Source organism: Mastomys coucha, unplaced genomic scaffold (genome assembly GCF_008632895.1).
Source record: "Mastomys coucha isolate ucsf_1 unplaced genomic scaffold, UCSF_Mcou_1 pScaffold18, whole genome shotgun sequence".
In the NCBI taxonomy this organism is placed as follows: Eukaryota; Metazoa; Chordata; class Mammalia; order Rodentia; family Muridae; genus Mastomys; species Mastomys coucha.
In genome coordinates, this window is record NW_022196900.1 from 76,666,102 (window position 1) to 76,681,979 (window position 15,878).

General features: G+C 45.6%; 1 protein-coding gene across 7 annotated transcripts; it reads right to left on the reverse strand.

Moving 5' to 3' along the window:
* Nucleotides 1-562: 562 nt before the first annotated feature.
* Ermap (erythroblast membrane associated protein (Scianna blood group)) lies at nt 563-15,556 on the reverse strand. Of its 7 annotated transcripts, none has more exons than XM_031378447.1 (13): nt 15,223-15,555; nt 14,390-14,478; nt 12,893-12,982; nt 12,374-12,712; nt 10,988-11,269; nt 9,110-9,226; nt 8,508-8,540; nt 8,034-8,066; nt 6,261-6,281; nt 5,057-5,077; nt 4,942-4,968; nt 4,826-4,852; nt 563-3,411 (listed from the first exon to the last, which is right to left on the reverse strand). In XM_031378447.1, the coding sequence occupies exons 2-13, from the start codon at nt 14,415-14,417 to the stop codon at nt 2,696-2,698; spliced, it is 1,734 nt and encodes a 577-aa protein (XP_031234307.1). In that variant the 5' UTR covers nt 14,418-14,478; nt 15,223-15,555; the 3' UTR covers nt 563-2,695. The 7 variants fall into 7 exon arrangements, with proteins under 7 accessions (XP_031234307.1, XP_031234306.1, XP_031234309.1 ...); XM_031378446.1 differs by having other exon boundaries at nt 15,220-15,555; XM_031378449.1 differs by lacking the exon at nt 6,261-6,281 and having other exon boundaries at nt 15,220-15,556.
* Nucleotides 15,557-15,878: the final 322 nt, after the last annotated feature.

A 15,878-nucleotide genomic window follows, 5' to 3' on the forward strand; every position in this document is an offset into this window, starting at 1 on the left:
CCCAGCTTGTATGGTCAGTCTTTCAATGGTTATCTTTGTAGCTGGAAAAGCTTTAGGGCTAGTGATGACTCAGTGATTAAGAGCACTTATAGCTCTTTCAGGGGACCTGGATTCCCAGAACCCACATCAGGTAATTTACAACCACCTGTAACTCCAGATCCAAGGGATCTAATGCTCAATTCTGGGCTCCTTGAACACCTGCACACAAGTACACACACACACACACAGAGTGCACACATACAATCAGAAAAGAAAAAAGAGAGGGTCAAGTTTTATAACCCCAGCTCTCTCCTCTATAAGATCCCTAGCACAACCATTGTAAGGATATAAGGATTGCGTGGATAGACAAACAGACAGACAGACAGACAGACAGACAGACATTTCCTGCCTCTACAAATAGCTCTATTCTCTATCAGTAAATTCTCTCAATAGGTAACCAGTGTGAGTGAGTTTTAGGAGTTCAAGCAATTATGTTTGGAGCCGAAGATGTGTGTGAAGTGTAAGTATCTATTACACACTATTAGTTTATAAATTGATAAAAATAAAACATCAGAAGGCAGACTCAGGAATAAAACTGGGTTTATTATGAATGATGTCTAAAGTTTGCTTGAATGGTTGCTGAGCTACTCAGAAACCAACCCCATGTGTTTTCTCCACAACCTCTTTCATAATGAAGACCACATACCAAGCAATAAGTACTAAAGGGTATATTTAATAACTGTACAAAGGCAAACAAAATATTCCTTTTGGGCACTGTAATGGCAAATTTTACATATGACTTTGACCCGTCACAAAGGTCCCAGACACTTGGTCAGACATCACATTTGGTGTCTTTGTGAGAAGAGTGTAGACAAGGTTAGCATCTAATCCGTAGCCTGAGTAAAGCAGTCACCCTCCTTAATTCCAGTGGAGTCATCCAATCAGTGGAAGATCTCAGAAGAGTCCTGCTGCCTGTCGGGCTTTACACGGGATATCAATTCTTTCTCTGCCTTAGACTGCAACTAAAGCCTGCCTCCTTCTAGGACTCTGGCCTGCCAACTTCAGTCTCATTTATTTTCTGTCCCCACCTCTTACTGTGTCTGCATGTGTGTATGTACGTGTGCACACACACACACACACACACACACACACAATTGGTTCTCTTTATCTAGGGAACAGTAATACAGGCTCTATTGAAAAGAGCCTGTGGCAGATCTAGTTCCTGTGGGGCCCAGCTGCCTTTCCATCTGCAAATCGGTAATTAATAACTCCACAAACAGGCCAAGTCACATACGTGGGTATGACTTGAAAGTGCCTTGCCTTCTTTCCCTAATCCACATCCAAAACTCAGATTCATCATTTAAGTATTTAATTTAAAAAGTGAATGTGTATGCGTGTGAGTGAGTATGTGTGTGGATGTGTAGGTATGTATGTTGAGTTGCAGGTGCCCTTGAAGGCTAGAAGAGGAAGTCTCATCCTCTGGTTCTGGAGTTGCAGGTGGTTGTAAACTCCCCAATACGGATGCTAGAAAACAAACCCAGGTTCTGCAAGAGCAGGATGAGCTCTTAATCGATGAGCCAGCTTTCCAGCCATGCCTGAATTCATTATTTTATTATCTCACCTTATAATCTTCCAAATATGATATCTTATCTCATTTTGAGGAGGTGGCATTGAGACAGGGTTTCCCCACACAGCTCTGGCTCTCCTAGAACTTACTACATAGACCCATCTGGTCTATAATTTACACAGATCTATCTTACAGCAATCCACCTGGGATTACAGATGTGCACCACCGTACCTGGCAGTAAGATTTAAACCAAGACCAACTTTCCTGAAATCAATACCCTCTGACCCAGAGGCTGTTGTCAATTCTTAACAATCTTGTGGGTATACGTGAGTGGTTCAAACTGCCACTTTTTCTCACTGGCCCTCTCTGAATGTCAGGAAGTTTTCAGAAGGGCCATAGCCACATATTGCAGAGAGACTCATCTGCTCAGGGCTGCACAGCTGGATTGCTTTGGTTACAGCTGTGCCTACCAGCCTGTGTTCAGGTTTTTTGGGACTATGGTTCCTGTCATGACGCAGGTAACTTAATTCTTGAAAACGTGTGCATTCTGGAAGTCTCCATTTCAAATTAGCTGTTGAAAACAGCCCTGGGTGTCTCCAAACTGCTGTAAACAGCGTGAAGAAAACAGAACACCATGGAGTGTTTACCCCTCTGTCTCTAACCCTGAACAAAGAAGAAAGGATGTGTGAGTCCCAAGATAGATACTTGTAAAAAGCTGGCATGGGGAGTTAGAGGCCTCACTGGGGGAAGGAGAACAGTCTCTGGTGGAAGACATTGGGATCTGGGGGCTGTAACTTCACAACTGAGAGCCCACTGAGCAGGCTGACAAGAAGAAGCCAGTGCCAAGGTTCCCTTGGGGAGAGAGCCCTTCCCCCTGACCTGAACCGAGTCCTCCTGTGTAACATTCAAGGTCTCCTCCTAGACCTCGACCAGTTTTGTTTATTTCAAAAAGTCTTCTACCAGGTCAATGGAATTGTCTAGTCTCAAGAAAAAGGCTGAGTTCAGAGCTGAGCCCTGGGAGAAAAGCAGAAACCACAGAAGGATCTGGATTGGGGTCCAGGAGGTACTGGAGAAACAGGTGCTGGTCCAGGAGCCTGAGTTCAGAGTGCCAGGCTGGGTGCTCAAGAGAGAGGAGTACAGGGCATAGCCCTACAAAGAAGGAACCTTAAGCCCCTTAAGGGCAGGGCCAAGGTTAGAGGGCCAGGTATCATTAAGCAGAAATAACTCAGAACCATGAGGGGACAGTAAGGATGGGTTCACCTTCAGGGACACGTCTCCATTAGCACGGTCTTTTCCTTCTTGTTTGGGGACAATCAATTCCTCTGATTTCTGAAGCTCAGTACAAATGATTAGAGGCGCCGTGTTTTTCCCCTCGTCGTGAAGACAAGGTTCAAAGAAAGGGCGAAGCGGGCTCGAGAAACTGTGGGTGAAAGTGAAGATGTGGGACTTATCAGTCACGTTGTAAAAGGAGATGATGCCGGCTTCATAGTCCAGGAAAATCCCCACGCACTTCGGGGACTCTTTGAGGCGGAAGGAAGTCTGCGGGGACGTGAGAGCTTCATACTCATTCCCACGGCTCTGACGCACAAGCCAGTGGCCATTGGCAGGCGAGGCTGTGACCTTCCCTTTCCTGCTCACAGACTCACTACACACTCCAAGAATCCATTTGGTTTTCTCGCCCACGTACACTTCCCAGTAGTGACAGCCGGTTGTGAAGTACTCGGAGCCCAGGACGCTGACAACAAAATCAAACCTCTCTGGGTTGTCAGGAACAGGCCGCTTCCTGTCGCCGAGCCTCACACATCTCCTATCCTCAGACAGGATGAGTTTGGGATGTGCCGTGTCTGGGTCCAGGGTCACTGCCACTGCAGGGAGTTAGTGAGAGGAGAGAAGAGAGATTTATGTTTTAAGGAATCTTCCAGTAGATTTGGAAGGAAAAATAGCCTGGGTATCTGCAGCCTATCATTAATCTGTTTTAGCTTATGGCTTTCTCCCGACCTCCTCCACGTGTGTACTGGCCTTCTGACTTGTAGGCAAAAAGGTCTCCTGGTGCTCATGAAGTCCTAGGCTCCCCCTTCAGCACTACACAAAACAGGCAGGGCAACTCACTTTAGTGCTTGGGAGTAGAGGCAAAGTCACCCTTGGCTACATAGAGCGTTCAAAATCAGCCAGCAGCACTACATTAGACTCTGTCTCAAAAAGCCAAAACACAAAAAAAATCTAGACTTGGATGTTACATACTGCATTGGTTACAAGCTAGAGAGATAACAACTTGTGGGTCACAACCAGATATCCTACATATCATACATTTACATTACAATTAGTAACAATAGCAAAATTACAGTTATAAAGTAGCAATGAAAATAATTTTATGGTTGAGGGTCACCACAACCTGAGGAACTGTATTAAAGGGTTGCAGCATGAGGAAGGTTGGAAACCACTGAGCTAGTGTAAACTGGGAAGAGGGAAACTCAGTTAAGAAAAGGCCCCGAGAGCTGGAGAGTTGGCTCAGCAGTTAAGAGCACTGACTGTTCTTCCAGAGGTCTTGAGTTCAAATCCCAGCAACTACATGGTGGCTCACAATCTGTAATAAGATTGGATGCCCTCTTCTGGTGTGTCTGAAAACAGCTACAGTGTACTTACATATAATAAATAAATAAACCTTTCTTTAAAAAAAAAGAAAGAAAAAAGGAAATACCTCTATCAGCTTAGCTTGCTATTGGGTTCATTTTCTTGGTTAATGGTTGATGTGATGGTACTCAGCCCATTGTGGGTGGTGTCATCCCTAGGCAGATGTTCCCGACTGTATAAGAAAGCAGGCTGAAGAGGCAGTAGGGAGCAAGCCAGAGAGCAGAATTCATTCCCCAATGGCCTCTGTTTCAGTTCCTGCCTCCATATTCCTGCCTTGGCTTTGTCTGATGATTAACTGCAAGCTGTAAGCCAAATATACCCTTTCCTCCCATGTTAGTTAGGGTTGTTATTGCTGTGACAAAACACCATGACCAAAAGCAACTTGGGGAGGAAAGGGTTTATTTGGCATATATATAGATATAGATATAGATATAGATATAGATATAGATATAGATATCTATCATGGGTCCCAGTCCTTTAAGGGAAGCCAAGGAAAATCACAGATTTGATCCAACTATGGTACATAGTGACAGTAGTAGTAATAACAACAACAAATGTACAGTCTGCATCCAGATGGAATGGGATGAAACCTAAGTGGCAGAGTTTGAGAAGGAGGGACTCTGAAATGAGAACTGGCTATTAACTTACCAAAATGCAGCCGGGCTCTTCTCCAGCCTGAAAGACAAAGAAGGGAGTTGTTGAAGCTGAGGAGAAATGGAGGCTGCCCAGAGACCAGAGCCAAAACCTGGGAGAAAGCATCTCACCTGCATTGGCGGCTGCTCTTTTCAACTCTGGGGAAGAAACAGGGTGTGACTACCTCTGCATTTACTGGGCAGAAGATAAAACAAAATGGACGTGATAAAAACATGGGCCACTTACTCAGTTCACTCCGGAGTTTCTCTGAAGAATAAAAAACAGTTGGACATCAGAACAAAATCAATTACCCATTCGAGATGCTTTGGTCCCTCACACCTACATTCCTATATCAGATTAGAGGTAGCTAAGTCCTAGGAGTTCCCTATGTCTGCACTGGTGGTAGCTCCCAGCTGTGGCCTGGGGTTCCCCAGAGATATGACAGATGTTCCCCAAGTTTCTATGTGAGCCAAACCTCTTTTTTTTTTAAGATGTATGTATGTATTATGTATTATGTATTATGTAGGTATATAGTAGTATTCTGCTTGCATGTATACCTGCATGCCAGAAGAGGGCACCAGATCTCATTTTTGAAGGTTATGAGCCACCATGTGGTTGCTGAGAATTGAACTCAGGACCTCTGGAAGAGCAGTCAGTGGTGCTCTTAACCTCTGAGGTAAATCTTATTTACAGGCCCAATAAATACTGCATGTCACACCTGTAGGTGACAAAATAAGGGTGTGAAGATATTATAGAATAAAATATAAGTTTATTTAAAACTATCACCCATTCCTATTAGCCCTTGTTAGCGTGTGTATTTTCTCTATGTAAAATATATAGATACGTCACATGTCTTCAGGTTTGTTTGTTTTCTTGTTTTTTGTTTTGTTTTGTTTGTTTTGTTTTGTTTTTGAAGTAGGGACTTTATGTAACTCTGGCTGTCCTTGAACTCACAGAGATGTACTTGCCTGCCTCTGCCTCCTGTGAGCTGGGATTAAAGGTATGGACCATTATATTTGACAGGGCTGTTGTTGTTATTATTGTTATTAAATGTCAAAAATTGGTTCCCAAACATGAAGTGAGTAAGAATCCAGAGGGGTGTGTCAGATTCAAATAGAGACTCAACTGTTATAGATTCTGCCTAAGGTAATACTAGGCCTGGATATAAAGGACTCTTAGATGGCTTCAGCTTCAAGAGACATACATCTTGGTAAAATAGTTCCCGGTTAGAGGCTATGTAAGTGTTATGCAGGAAGCAGAAACAGAGAGCATTCACAAAGGGGCTGTGAAGAGCCAGGAAACCGCCTGTGGTTCGAATTACTCTATCCCCCCGCCCAGATAATGAAACTTGAATCACTCAGCCCACACCAGAAATGTCAGCAGTGACATCAGCAGAAGGGACACTCAGCAGCAGAAAGCAGGAGGTGCAACAGAACTTGGCAAAACTTACTGAGGGCTTTGTGGAGTCTTCCTAAAAACCAGAGAGAGACAGAGAGAGGAGTGAGCAACCAGAACCTGTCTCTTTTTCTCTGCGACCCTGGAAGGCCTACTACTCCACCACTGCACAAATTAAGGACCGGGGCTGCTTCCAGCCCAATCTAACCCCTGGTTCCAAAGGTCAGACTTGGGAGTCCAAGGGAGCTTCTACCACTTTCCTGATGGCCAGCTGCCCCAGACTTTCCTTCCTCTTTCTATTTGTATCTGTCTGGTCTCACTTCCTCTGTCTGTTTCCATATTTGCAAGCACACGTACATGTGCATGTGTGTGTGTGTGTGTGCGCGTGTGTGTGTGTGTGTGTGTGTGCGTGCGTGCGTGTGTGTGTGTGTGTGTGTGTGTGTGTGTGTGTGTGTGTGTGTGTGTGTGTGTGTGTGTGTGTGTGTGTGTGTGAGTGTGTGCATGCACTCCTGGTTACAACACCTAAGGTGTAAACCTAGCTAAAGGCCCAGCATTGACTGCTTTGTATGCTTTTAAAATTCTCTGGACCAATTCTCCAAAGGAACTGTTTCCACAAGTCAGGATCCCAGGAAGCTTGAAATATTTATATGCTTCCTATGCTCTTCAGGAGTGCTCTGGTTTCTCTAGAGGACCCACCTGGCCTTACGTTCCCTGCCAAAGAATTGAAGCTATGCATCTGAGAGACTCCAAAAAAGCTAAGGGCTAGACTCAAGGTAGGTTCTTGGGCTTGGAACAGTGAAGCTGAATATGTCACAGCTTCTCAGGAGCTTAGGATTGACGGCCGTTACTTCCACGATGGAGTGCTTCCATTTACCATATCCTGCCCTTACAGAGTATGACGCATAACCTCTTAACAGCGGCATGCGTGGAATTACCGTTCCTGTTTTGCACAGAGTGGGCTGAGGATCGGAAGGGCATGACATTTTCTCAAAGTCATCTAGCTAGTAACTGATCATGGAGACAAGATTCCAACTCAAGCCTGTCTGATTTCTGAGACAGTGTCCCCTGCTATCATACAACACTGTTCCCTTGTCCTCTTGGGCAGAACGACCAGTGTGACTGCAGCATGTAGTGCACACTCCAACTCCAGGATGGAGAGATACAGAGTGAGGCACAGAGCCTGACACCACTCAACTATGAGATATCAATCCAGTGATGTGCCTTCTCAGCAAGACTTCACAAGCATGTCTGTTGACATTTGCCCTGGGTGGGCCCCAGTACACGTTCATTCAATTAATGACAATGGTGTGGCATTGAGGAAAAGGAGCTCCAGACCCTGTGACAGATCTTTGAAAAGGTTTCTCTTTTAACACGGAGAACTTACTATCCCTATATTACGGATGAGGAGTCCAGAGCTCTGGACAAGACCGAATTACTCAAGGCCAAGATGTGGTAGACTAGCAAGTTGAGTCAAGTACTGCTGACCCCAGAGCCCTCATGTGGTCCTTCCATGGCACCCCATTGCCTCTCTCCATGTCAAGGTCATATAGATTCTCAAGATTCTTATGCATCCCATGTGAACTTGTTCATATATGTTTCAGTCATACACAGACCTCCTTTTACAATGATTGGTAGAAGGACTGGTGAAGGGAGCGCATGATGGTCCAGACCCATGCATTTGGCATATTGGCATCTCCTCAGCCACTGCCACCAACTCCATTGCCCCTTGACACTGGAAACTACATTCTGCACTGTGGAAGGACTGCCAGTATTTATTATAAGTAGAGAGAACGCTGCGTTTGTTCCCTGTCTTGCACTCTGTACATACCTTTTTCTTTGGCATGGTCTTCCAGAAGATTTTCTAGAGAAAGAAAAGAGAAAGCAAATAAGACTCTTGGCCATTCCTGTGGAGGGTTCCCTAGTCCCTGTTGGTTTTACCAGTCCTTGAACTGCCCAACTCTGCCATCTTCAGATCTACCCCACCTGATCTCAGGGTGGATCACCCCCATCTTTCTTCTGAACAACAAAAAATGGAAACCCAATTTGTCTCCCATGTCTTGTCTTACTCCTTTGATCTCTTCACAACACAGTAGTTGAAGGGCACAGGTCAAAGCATGATTCTGAGCAGGATGTCCCCCATTGACTGCTTTGCCATCTCTTTTAGGAGAAAGACTGGGTTCCTCCATCAACACAAACAGAGGTTGATAAAACTTTCAGGGACAAAGTTTAGTTCTGTGGGCACTGGAGATACAGAAATTAACAAAACAAAAGCATGTTCCCAACCCCTGTCCAGGACACTTACCTACCTCCATCACTTGCTCATACAGTAGTTTCTCTAGAAAGGGGAGAGAGGAGAGAAAGAGCTCAGTGACTGGGGCACCTTTTCTAACACATGTTGTTGCTCAAGCGTGGTCTGGGCTAGCTGGATAGGACTGACCCCTCTGCCAGTATAGGTGTATGGCCATGTGAGAAGATCACAGTCTTCACACCATCAGATGGAGGAAGGAGTGTTGGGTTATGTAACTTTCCAAATCCTTTGCAATTAAGATCCTGAGAAATGCAACCATTTTAAATGAGGGTTTTATCCAAATGAATATAATTGGATTTCCTGATTAGAAGGCTCTAATCTCTTAGTTAATTAGAAAGCTGCCAGGGTTGGTTCAGATCTAATTTCTCAAAGGCTGAGAATTCACAGCTCTACTCAGAGCCTCTCCACAGCTTACTCCACTCCCTCTGCCATGTGACTCCCTGGCATATGGCTGTCCTAATTTTCAACTGGCAGGGTCTCCCACCTGCAGTACACATTGTGTCCACATCTACTCCTATGGGTCTTTCCCCAGAGCAGTCACAGTCTCCCACACCCCCAACACCCCTGCGCCCACAGCTCCATTACTACCAAGTTACCTTTTGATTTTTTTTGTTTACAAATGAGCCAAATGCCAACAAGGATGAGGAGCCCCAGGATGGGCAAGACCACAGAGAGAGCCACCGCTGGAGAGGACAGACTTTCTCGTTCTGGGGCTGAAACAAAGATCATCAATGACCACCCTCAGGGAGACATCTGAGAGCAGGTCCCTGCCTCCAAGGGCAGATGGCCCAGGTACATCCTGCCTGACCCATTGCCTCTAGGAAGAGCCTTGACAAAACTGATGAAGCTCTTTGCTTCTCTTGGGCATTCAAACTCTGGGTGACAAAGAGAAATGGGGTACTCATATTTCACAAAGGCTTCTCCACCACAAGCTGACCCTGTCCTCTAACTCCATGGACAAGTACTTCCAGGGACCTCACAGTCCTAAATATGTGCTCCTTACTAATTGTCAACAGTCCCTTATGAGTCCTGTCTGCCTTGTGGTATGCAACCACAGGCTCAGCAGAAACAGCATGCTCCAGGCCAGCCTCTCTGCTCCACCATCAGCAAGGACAATAGGAGGTCTATGGACCACAGCAGCAGGCACAAAGCCCAGGCAGGAAAAGAAGAGTGCCCAGTGTGGGACTGCAGGGCTGTGATCCCAGCCACTAGAGCAGGAAAGGGGTGGAGCTGTGACAAGTGGTGGGGAGTCCCAGATGGTTGGATGTTCTTGTTCAACTTTTGGGTGGCTCTAGGCAAGAGACCCAGCCTCTCCCAACTTGGTTTTAACCCATCTGAAAAATGGAGATGGTAAGAGTCCTAATTCCCTGGGACTTGGGGGAAGGTGAAGGACTTAAATACATCACCTTAAACTCTTATCAGCTAGGGAGAAGCAATGTCAGAAGAGGAGAAGCACATAGAGGGAGGAACAAAGAATGGGACCCATAGATGTCCAGGAGGCCACTCTACCAACTCATTTTATCACAAGACTCCATATTTGAAGGGTATTTCAAAGTGTCACACTTTTTTTTTTTCAAGAGGGGTTTCTCTGTGTAGCTCTGGCTGTCTTGGAACTCACTCTGTAGACCAGACTGGCCTTGAACTCAGAAATCTGCCTGCCTCTGACTCCCAAGTGCTGGGATTAAAGACGTAGGCCACCACCACCCGGCAAGTGTCATACTTTTTAACCTAGCAATTCCATTTCCTTAGGATGTGATTCTGAATCAGTTCCCAAATAGATATGAAGATGTCCATTATGTCATGAGTTATAACATGAGGGGGGAAATTGCCAGGCCTCTGGATTTCCAGACACAGCCTTTGGTTAATTTGTTTTAATCTATAAACACACCATAAAATTCCATGCCACCCCAAAAATCAAGTTATAGAAAAATATTTAAGGATATAGGTGAAAAATGGCATATGGCATATGGCTAGGCAGTGGTGGTGTATGCCTTTAATCCCAGCATTTGGGAGGCAGAGGCGGGCAGATTTCTGAGTTCGAGGCCAGCTTAGTCTACAAAGAAACTTCCAGGTCAGCCAAGGCTGTTACACACATACCTCAGAGGTACATACATGTAAGTATTGAGAGCCATACTCCAAAAATATTAGCAGTAGTTCTCTATAATTTATGAGATTTATACCATTGTTTCGATCTCTCTAAAATGTCCCATTTTTTTAAGTTTTTTTTTTACAATATACATTCTTAGAGCTGTAATATGATAGATATAATTCATGAAAAAATTGAAAAAAATGTTTAAATTTTATGTGTGTGGGTGTTTTGTTTGCCTGTATGTCTATGTACCATGCATGTGCCTGGTGCCCCAACTGCTGAGCCAACTCTCTAGCCCTGAAAATTCCTTATGAAGTCTCCACTGAGGTACTGGTTTCCTCCCGGCCTCTTCAGAGCCTCAAGGTTCTTTGCAACCCAGCATTACCTCCAATAACCATGGCTGTCGTCTTCTCTTGCCCAAGGGCCTCATTACGGACAGTGCAGGACACATTTCCTAGAGCGCTGTCCCTGATTCTGCTGGACACTGCCGATCGGAACAGCCCAGTTTCATCCAGGGAGTGGACCTCCGAAAGGGGGAGTAACGTTCTACCCGTAGTGTCTCTCCACTCAGTCCACGGCTTTGGGAACCATCCCACCGATCGGCACACCAGCTCGATCCACCCAGCATCATAGCCCTTCACATGGATGTAGGGATCAGACCCTAAAACTGAAGAGGACAGAGTGTCTGATTGAGGCAACCTAGCTGACTGGCAGGGCCCTGGTGAGGGCATGTTCCTAGCCAATTTCTTGCCCTCCAGTTTTCCAGCTTCCTCTGATGGTCAGCCACAGCCGTTAACAGATCTAAAGCATCTGCCTTCTCACCCTTATCCACAGCTGCTCTTTCCATCACAATGGGATAAAACAGTCAATCCAAACGAAGCTCAAGATCTACTCAGCACAATAGCAGCATCACACTACTGCTATTCTTTGGGGACCCTAGTCTCCAATTGAAAACGACTTACCCTCTAAAGGACTCCATGATTGGAAAGAGTCTACCAACTACTGTGTGTTTTACAGGAATTCATCCCTCTGGGGCATGTAACCAAACGACAATCAAAAGATGATGAGGGGCTGGAGAGAGGGCTCAGGGTTAAGAGTACTGCCTGCTCTTCCAGAGAATGCAAGTTTGGTTCCCAACACCCACATGGCAACTCACAACTGTCTTTAATTCCAGTTCCAGGAGATCTGACCCTCTCTTCTGGGGTCTGTTGGCCCCAGATACCCATGTGGTATACAGACATACATGCAGGCAAAACACCCACACACATAAAATAAAAATAAATCTTCAAAATGGTAATCTATGGTGACTACACAGTGCTGACATGGAGCAAATGCAGAGACTTGGATTGGGTTTGAGGTAGACTGATTTTTCTAAAAACACTGAAGCTAGTTTGAGAAACAGTATCTGCCTTCCGGTCCTTTAAATACTCAGAACTCAAGAAAGGAACTGTGCAGCTAATCCTTGTCACAGCTGGGAATTCTGAGCCCTGAGGACTTTTCCTTGCAGCCCTGATTATACGTTTCTTGGTAGTGGAGAAGAGAAAGCTTCCCTTGTTGTCTGAGCTACCAAGTTTCCAGGTCACCAACTGTGTTTATCTAGGTCCTGGATTGGACGATGTTTTCAAAGTCCAAGTTCCTCCCCTCCTCACGAAGAAACACCAGTCAGGGTTTCATTGTGTCAAATGGACCAGACTGGAGAAGCCCGAGCTGACAAAGCGAGCTGACAAAGCAGTTGCCACAAATGACCCCAGCCCCTCCAACCTGTGCTAACCTGCCACCTGCAGGGTCACGTTGTCCTCTCGACTTGAGTTTCTGACCCAGACTCGGCACTGGTACAGCCCTCGGTCCTCGAGCCTCACATTACTGATTTGCAGGGTGTAGCTTTCCTTGAGAGCATCCCTCACCAGTGCTGTCCTGCCCTTATATTCTGGCATCAGGTCTTCATCTCTGTCCTGCCCATCCCGGAACACGTGGACAGCCTGGGTGTGAGGCAGGTGTCCGGGCCGATACCACCTCATCTCGCTGAGCACCATGCTTGGCCACAGCAAGAGAGGGCAGGGCAACTTGGCTGTGTCCCCAAGAGGGGCTATGTAGACCTTGCCAGCATCCCCTGTGTGACAGAGACCAAAGGGGGTAGGAAGATGCTTTAGAGTGAGTGGGAAGGAGTGAGAAAGGGGAAGGATAATCCTGGGGAGAAGAGTGAAAAATGGAACCCAAGAAGAACCAAGTTCTAGAACCAAGCCTCATCCCTGTCAGACCTCCCAGGCAGAGACAGACACAAAACTCCTACCTGACCCCTGAGCAGGCAGCTGGAAGACGGCTATCGTGAAGAAGCAGCCGACAAGCCAAGAACCAGAAGGAGTTGGTCTCTCCATATGAACTAGGACAGACATCGGAAGAGGGCTGATGAATTTGAGCTGCGGAAGCTAGGAATTGGGGCTGAGACACATGACCCACCTGAGAGCGAGGACATGCACTTCTAAACCCAGCTCTACTACCCAACTCCCTTGTGACACCACCCTTAACCTCTTCTTCTTAACATATTTTTAAATTATATGTATATATGGGGGAGGTATGAGCACCACGTGAGTGCAAGTGCCCTCAGAGGCTAGAAGAGGGTGTCGGCTCCCCTGTTAACTGGAGATACTGGTGGTTGTGAGAAACCCTGCTGTGCATACTGAGAATGGTCCCCTGCAAGAGCAGCAAGTGCTCTTAACTGCTGAACCGTATCTCCAGCCTCCCTGACAGCCTTTCAGGTTGGCAGATAATTCACCAAGGCTGCAAAGTCCGCATCGTGTTCCATCATGAAGAAACCAATCCTTGGATGGGCAGTGGTGGCACACACTTTTAATCCCAGCACTTGGGAGGCAGAGGCAGGCAGATTTCTGAGTTCGAGGCCAGCCTGGTCTACAGAGTGAGTTCCAGGACAGCCAGGGCTACACAGAGAAACCCTGTCTTGAAAACAAACAAACAAACAAAACCTTCAAACAGGCACTGGGGCTAGTTGGCTAGACCTGGGCTCAGGTCTTACCTATTTCTATATACTAGTTCCACATCTCTAGCAAAGCTGGGTAATATCTGTTATTAATCTGTTGGGGCAGGCTTCTTCACAGGCAGATGGACAGATGCAGGAAGAGAGAATGCACCGAGCACTAGCCATAGATGCCTGGAGGAAATGTGCTTGATAAATGTGTACTAAACTCATAGTTATAACTAAACTATAGTCATAGCTCTTAGGTGCAAATCACAGTGTGTTCTAGTGGCGGGAGACCCCAGAGAGTTCCCCAGTGAAGCTCTGCCCACCCACTTGCTGAAATGCAGTTAGCAGGAAGTGTAGTCTGTCCTGCCACACTGAGGAGGAAGTTGAAAATTCAAACAGTCTAGGAGGAGAACACCTCCAGAATCTCTCCACCAGCTCCCACCCCTCCCATCACTTTGATTATCAGAAAACAACCTAGGGGTGCTGGAGCCATGGCCCAGCTCGAAAGACAACTGACTGCTCTTGCAGGGGACCTGGGTTCAGTTCCCAGCACCCACGTGGCAGCTCACCAGCATCTGTAGCTCCAGTTCCAGGGGGTCTGATGCCTTCTTCTGACCTCTACAGGCACTAGGCACACATTCATGCAAGCATACAAACACTCTTACCCATGAAATAAAAACAAATAAATCTTTTTTTTTAAGACATAAAACCGTCCTGTTGCTTTGATACCTGACATCTTCCGTGAGTATGGCATTACACACTCACCACCACATGCTCCTTTAACAGCTTCAGTGTTCTAACACAGACCTGTGAGAATTTTTAGAAATAATTCCATAGGGATGACAGTGGTTGGCAGCTGGAATTAGGAGGCTTGGTCCTAAGGGTTGCAGTGTAATCTGCAATTAAATGAGACTGTAAATTAAAGCAAATTGCTTAAACTCTTAGGCTTTGAGTTTCCTAATTTTAAAATAGGAATGTTTTAAAATTTCACCACTAAATTGTCCTAAGGGAAGGATAAATAAATAAATAAAAGTTCTTCCTTTTCCATAGCTGTGCCTTAAGTGGAATATATCAAGTTTTTAAAGTTTTAATCAATTTGATAATGAAATAATATTTTTTAGATTTTTTTCTTTGACTTATTGTCTCTTAATGGCTTGAATAAATTTTTATATAGTAACTATTTTTCCCCATGACACAAGCTGAAAGTATTTTCCTTCAATCAGAATCAGTCACATTTTAAGTTTGAACTAGTTTGGTTCTTAAAGCTTATAAATTAAAAAAAAAAATTCAGACATTCTCTTGCCAATCTTGAGCAGCTTATGAAGACCCTATACATCTATAAATGATCAGCCCGGTATCGCCCAGCCCAAGACCCAGTAGATCTTGGGGCCAAACTACACACCTGCCATGATATTAGTAACTACTGTGACATTAAGTAAGAGTCTTAGACAGAATGTGCCCAGCACTCTTGTCACTTGGATTTGAGGCTCCTAAGTGACAGCTAACCATTGTCCCATTTTGTCCTTTAAGATGATCTTTGTAAAAAGAAAGATTATTTCCCTATTGAACTTGAAGATCCTGAGAACTTTAAAGAACTAAACAGACTAAGGAAAGAAAGGAGACGGGAGAGAACTCACCACCTTTGGGGAATCTGTCCTTTAGTGGCAGAGCTGGAGCCTCCTAGCTGGGAACACAGGGCTCCCCACAGGCAGGATGCTCTGACATCGGGCAAGAGTGCCAGGAAGATCTGAAGAGATGGGTCTGCAAAAAGTTCATATTCTAGTCTGATGACCAGAGTCTCAAAGCCAAGGGCTCTGTCTACCCCACAGAGGGCCTCTGGCTGTCCCTATAAACAAACAAGCGACACCCTGTCTGCCCATGCCTGATAAAGTGAGCGTACAGAGAGGAGGCGCCCCAAAAGCAAGGGACCTGTCTACCGCCACGACAAAGAAGAGGCCTTTACCCCAACTGTCTTTTCCCCCAGTGCTTGGTGCCAGCCATGACTCCTAAAATTTGATTCCATTGCTCCTTTTTAAAATTAAGGGCTTGCTCTCTTGTACTTCCCAACCAGCGTAAATTAGAAGCTTCATACATGGAACTGGAGACTCAGGAAGACTAGTTTTCTCCTATATGTGGGATTTACGTTTAGGGGTGTGTGAGTGTGTGTGTGTGTGTGTGTGTGTGTGTGTGTGTGTGTGTAAGCACTCGTAGGTTATGAATGTCAAAAGGACACCATGAGAGAGGAGAAAGAAGCTATAGAAGGCAGGGGGAGAATAAAATAATACAGGCAATATGA

Bases quoted from the DNA above. Each gene is read 5' to 3' on its own strand.
- Ermap (XM_031378447.1), bottom strand. From the start codon at position 14,417: ATGGAATTATTTCTAAAAATTCTCACAG. The intron at 12,983-14,389 runs GTCTGTGTTAGA...TGTCTGTCCTAG, and splicing joins ATTTCTAAAAATTCTCACAG to TTCATATGGAGAGACCAACT. The intron at 8,067-8,507 runs GTAAGTGTCCTG...TTCTTTCTCTAG, and splicing joins TGAGCAAGTGATGGAGGTAG to AAAATCTTCTGGAAGACCAT.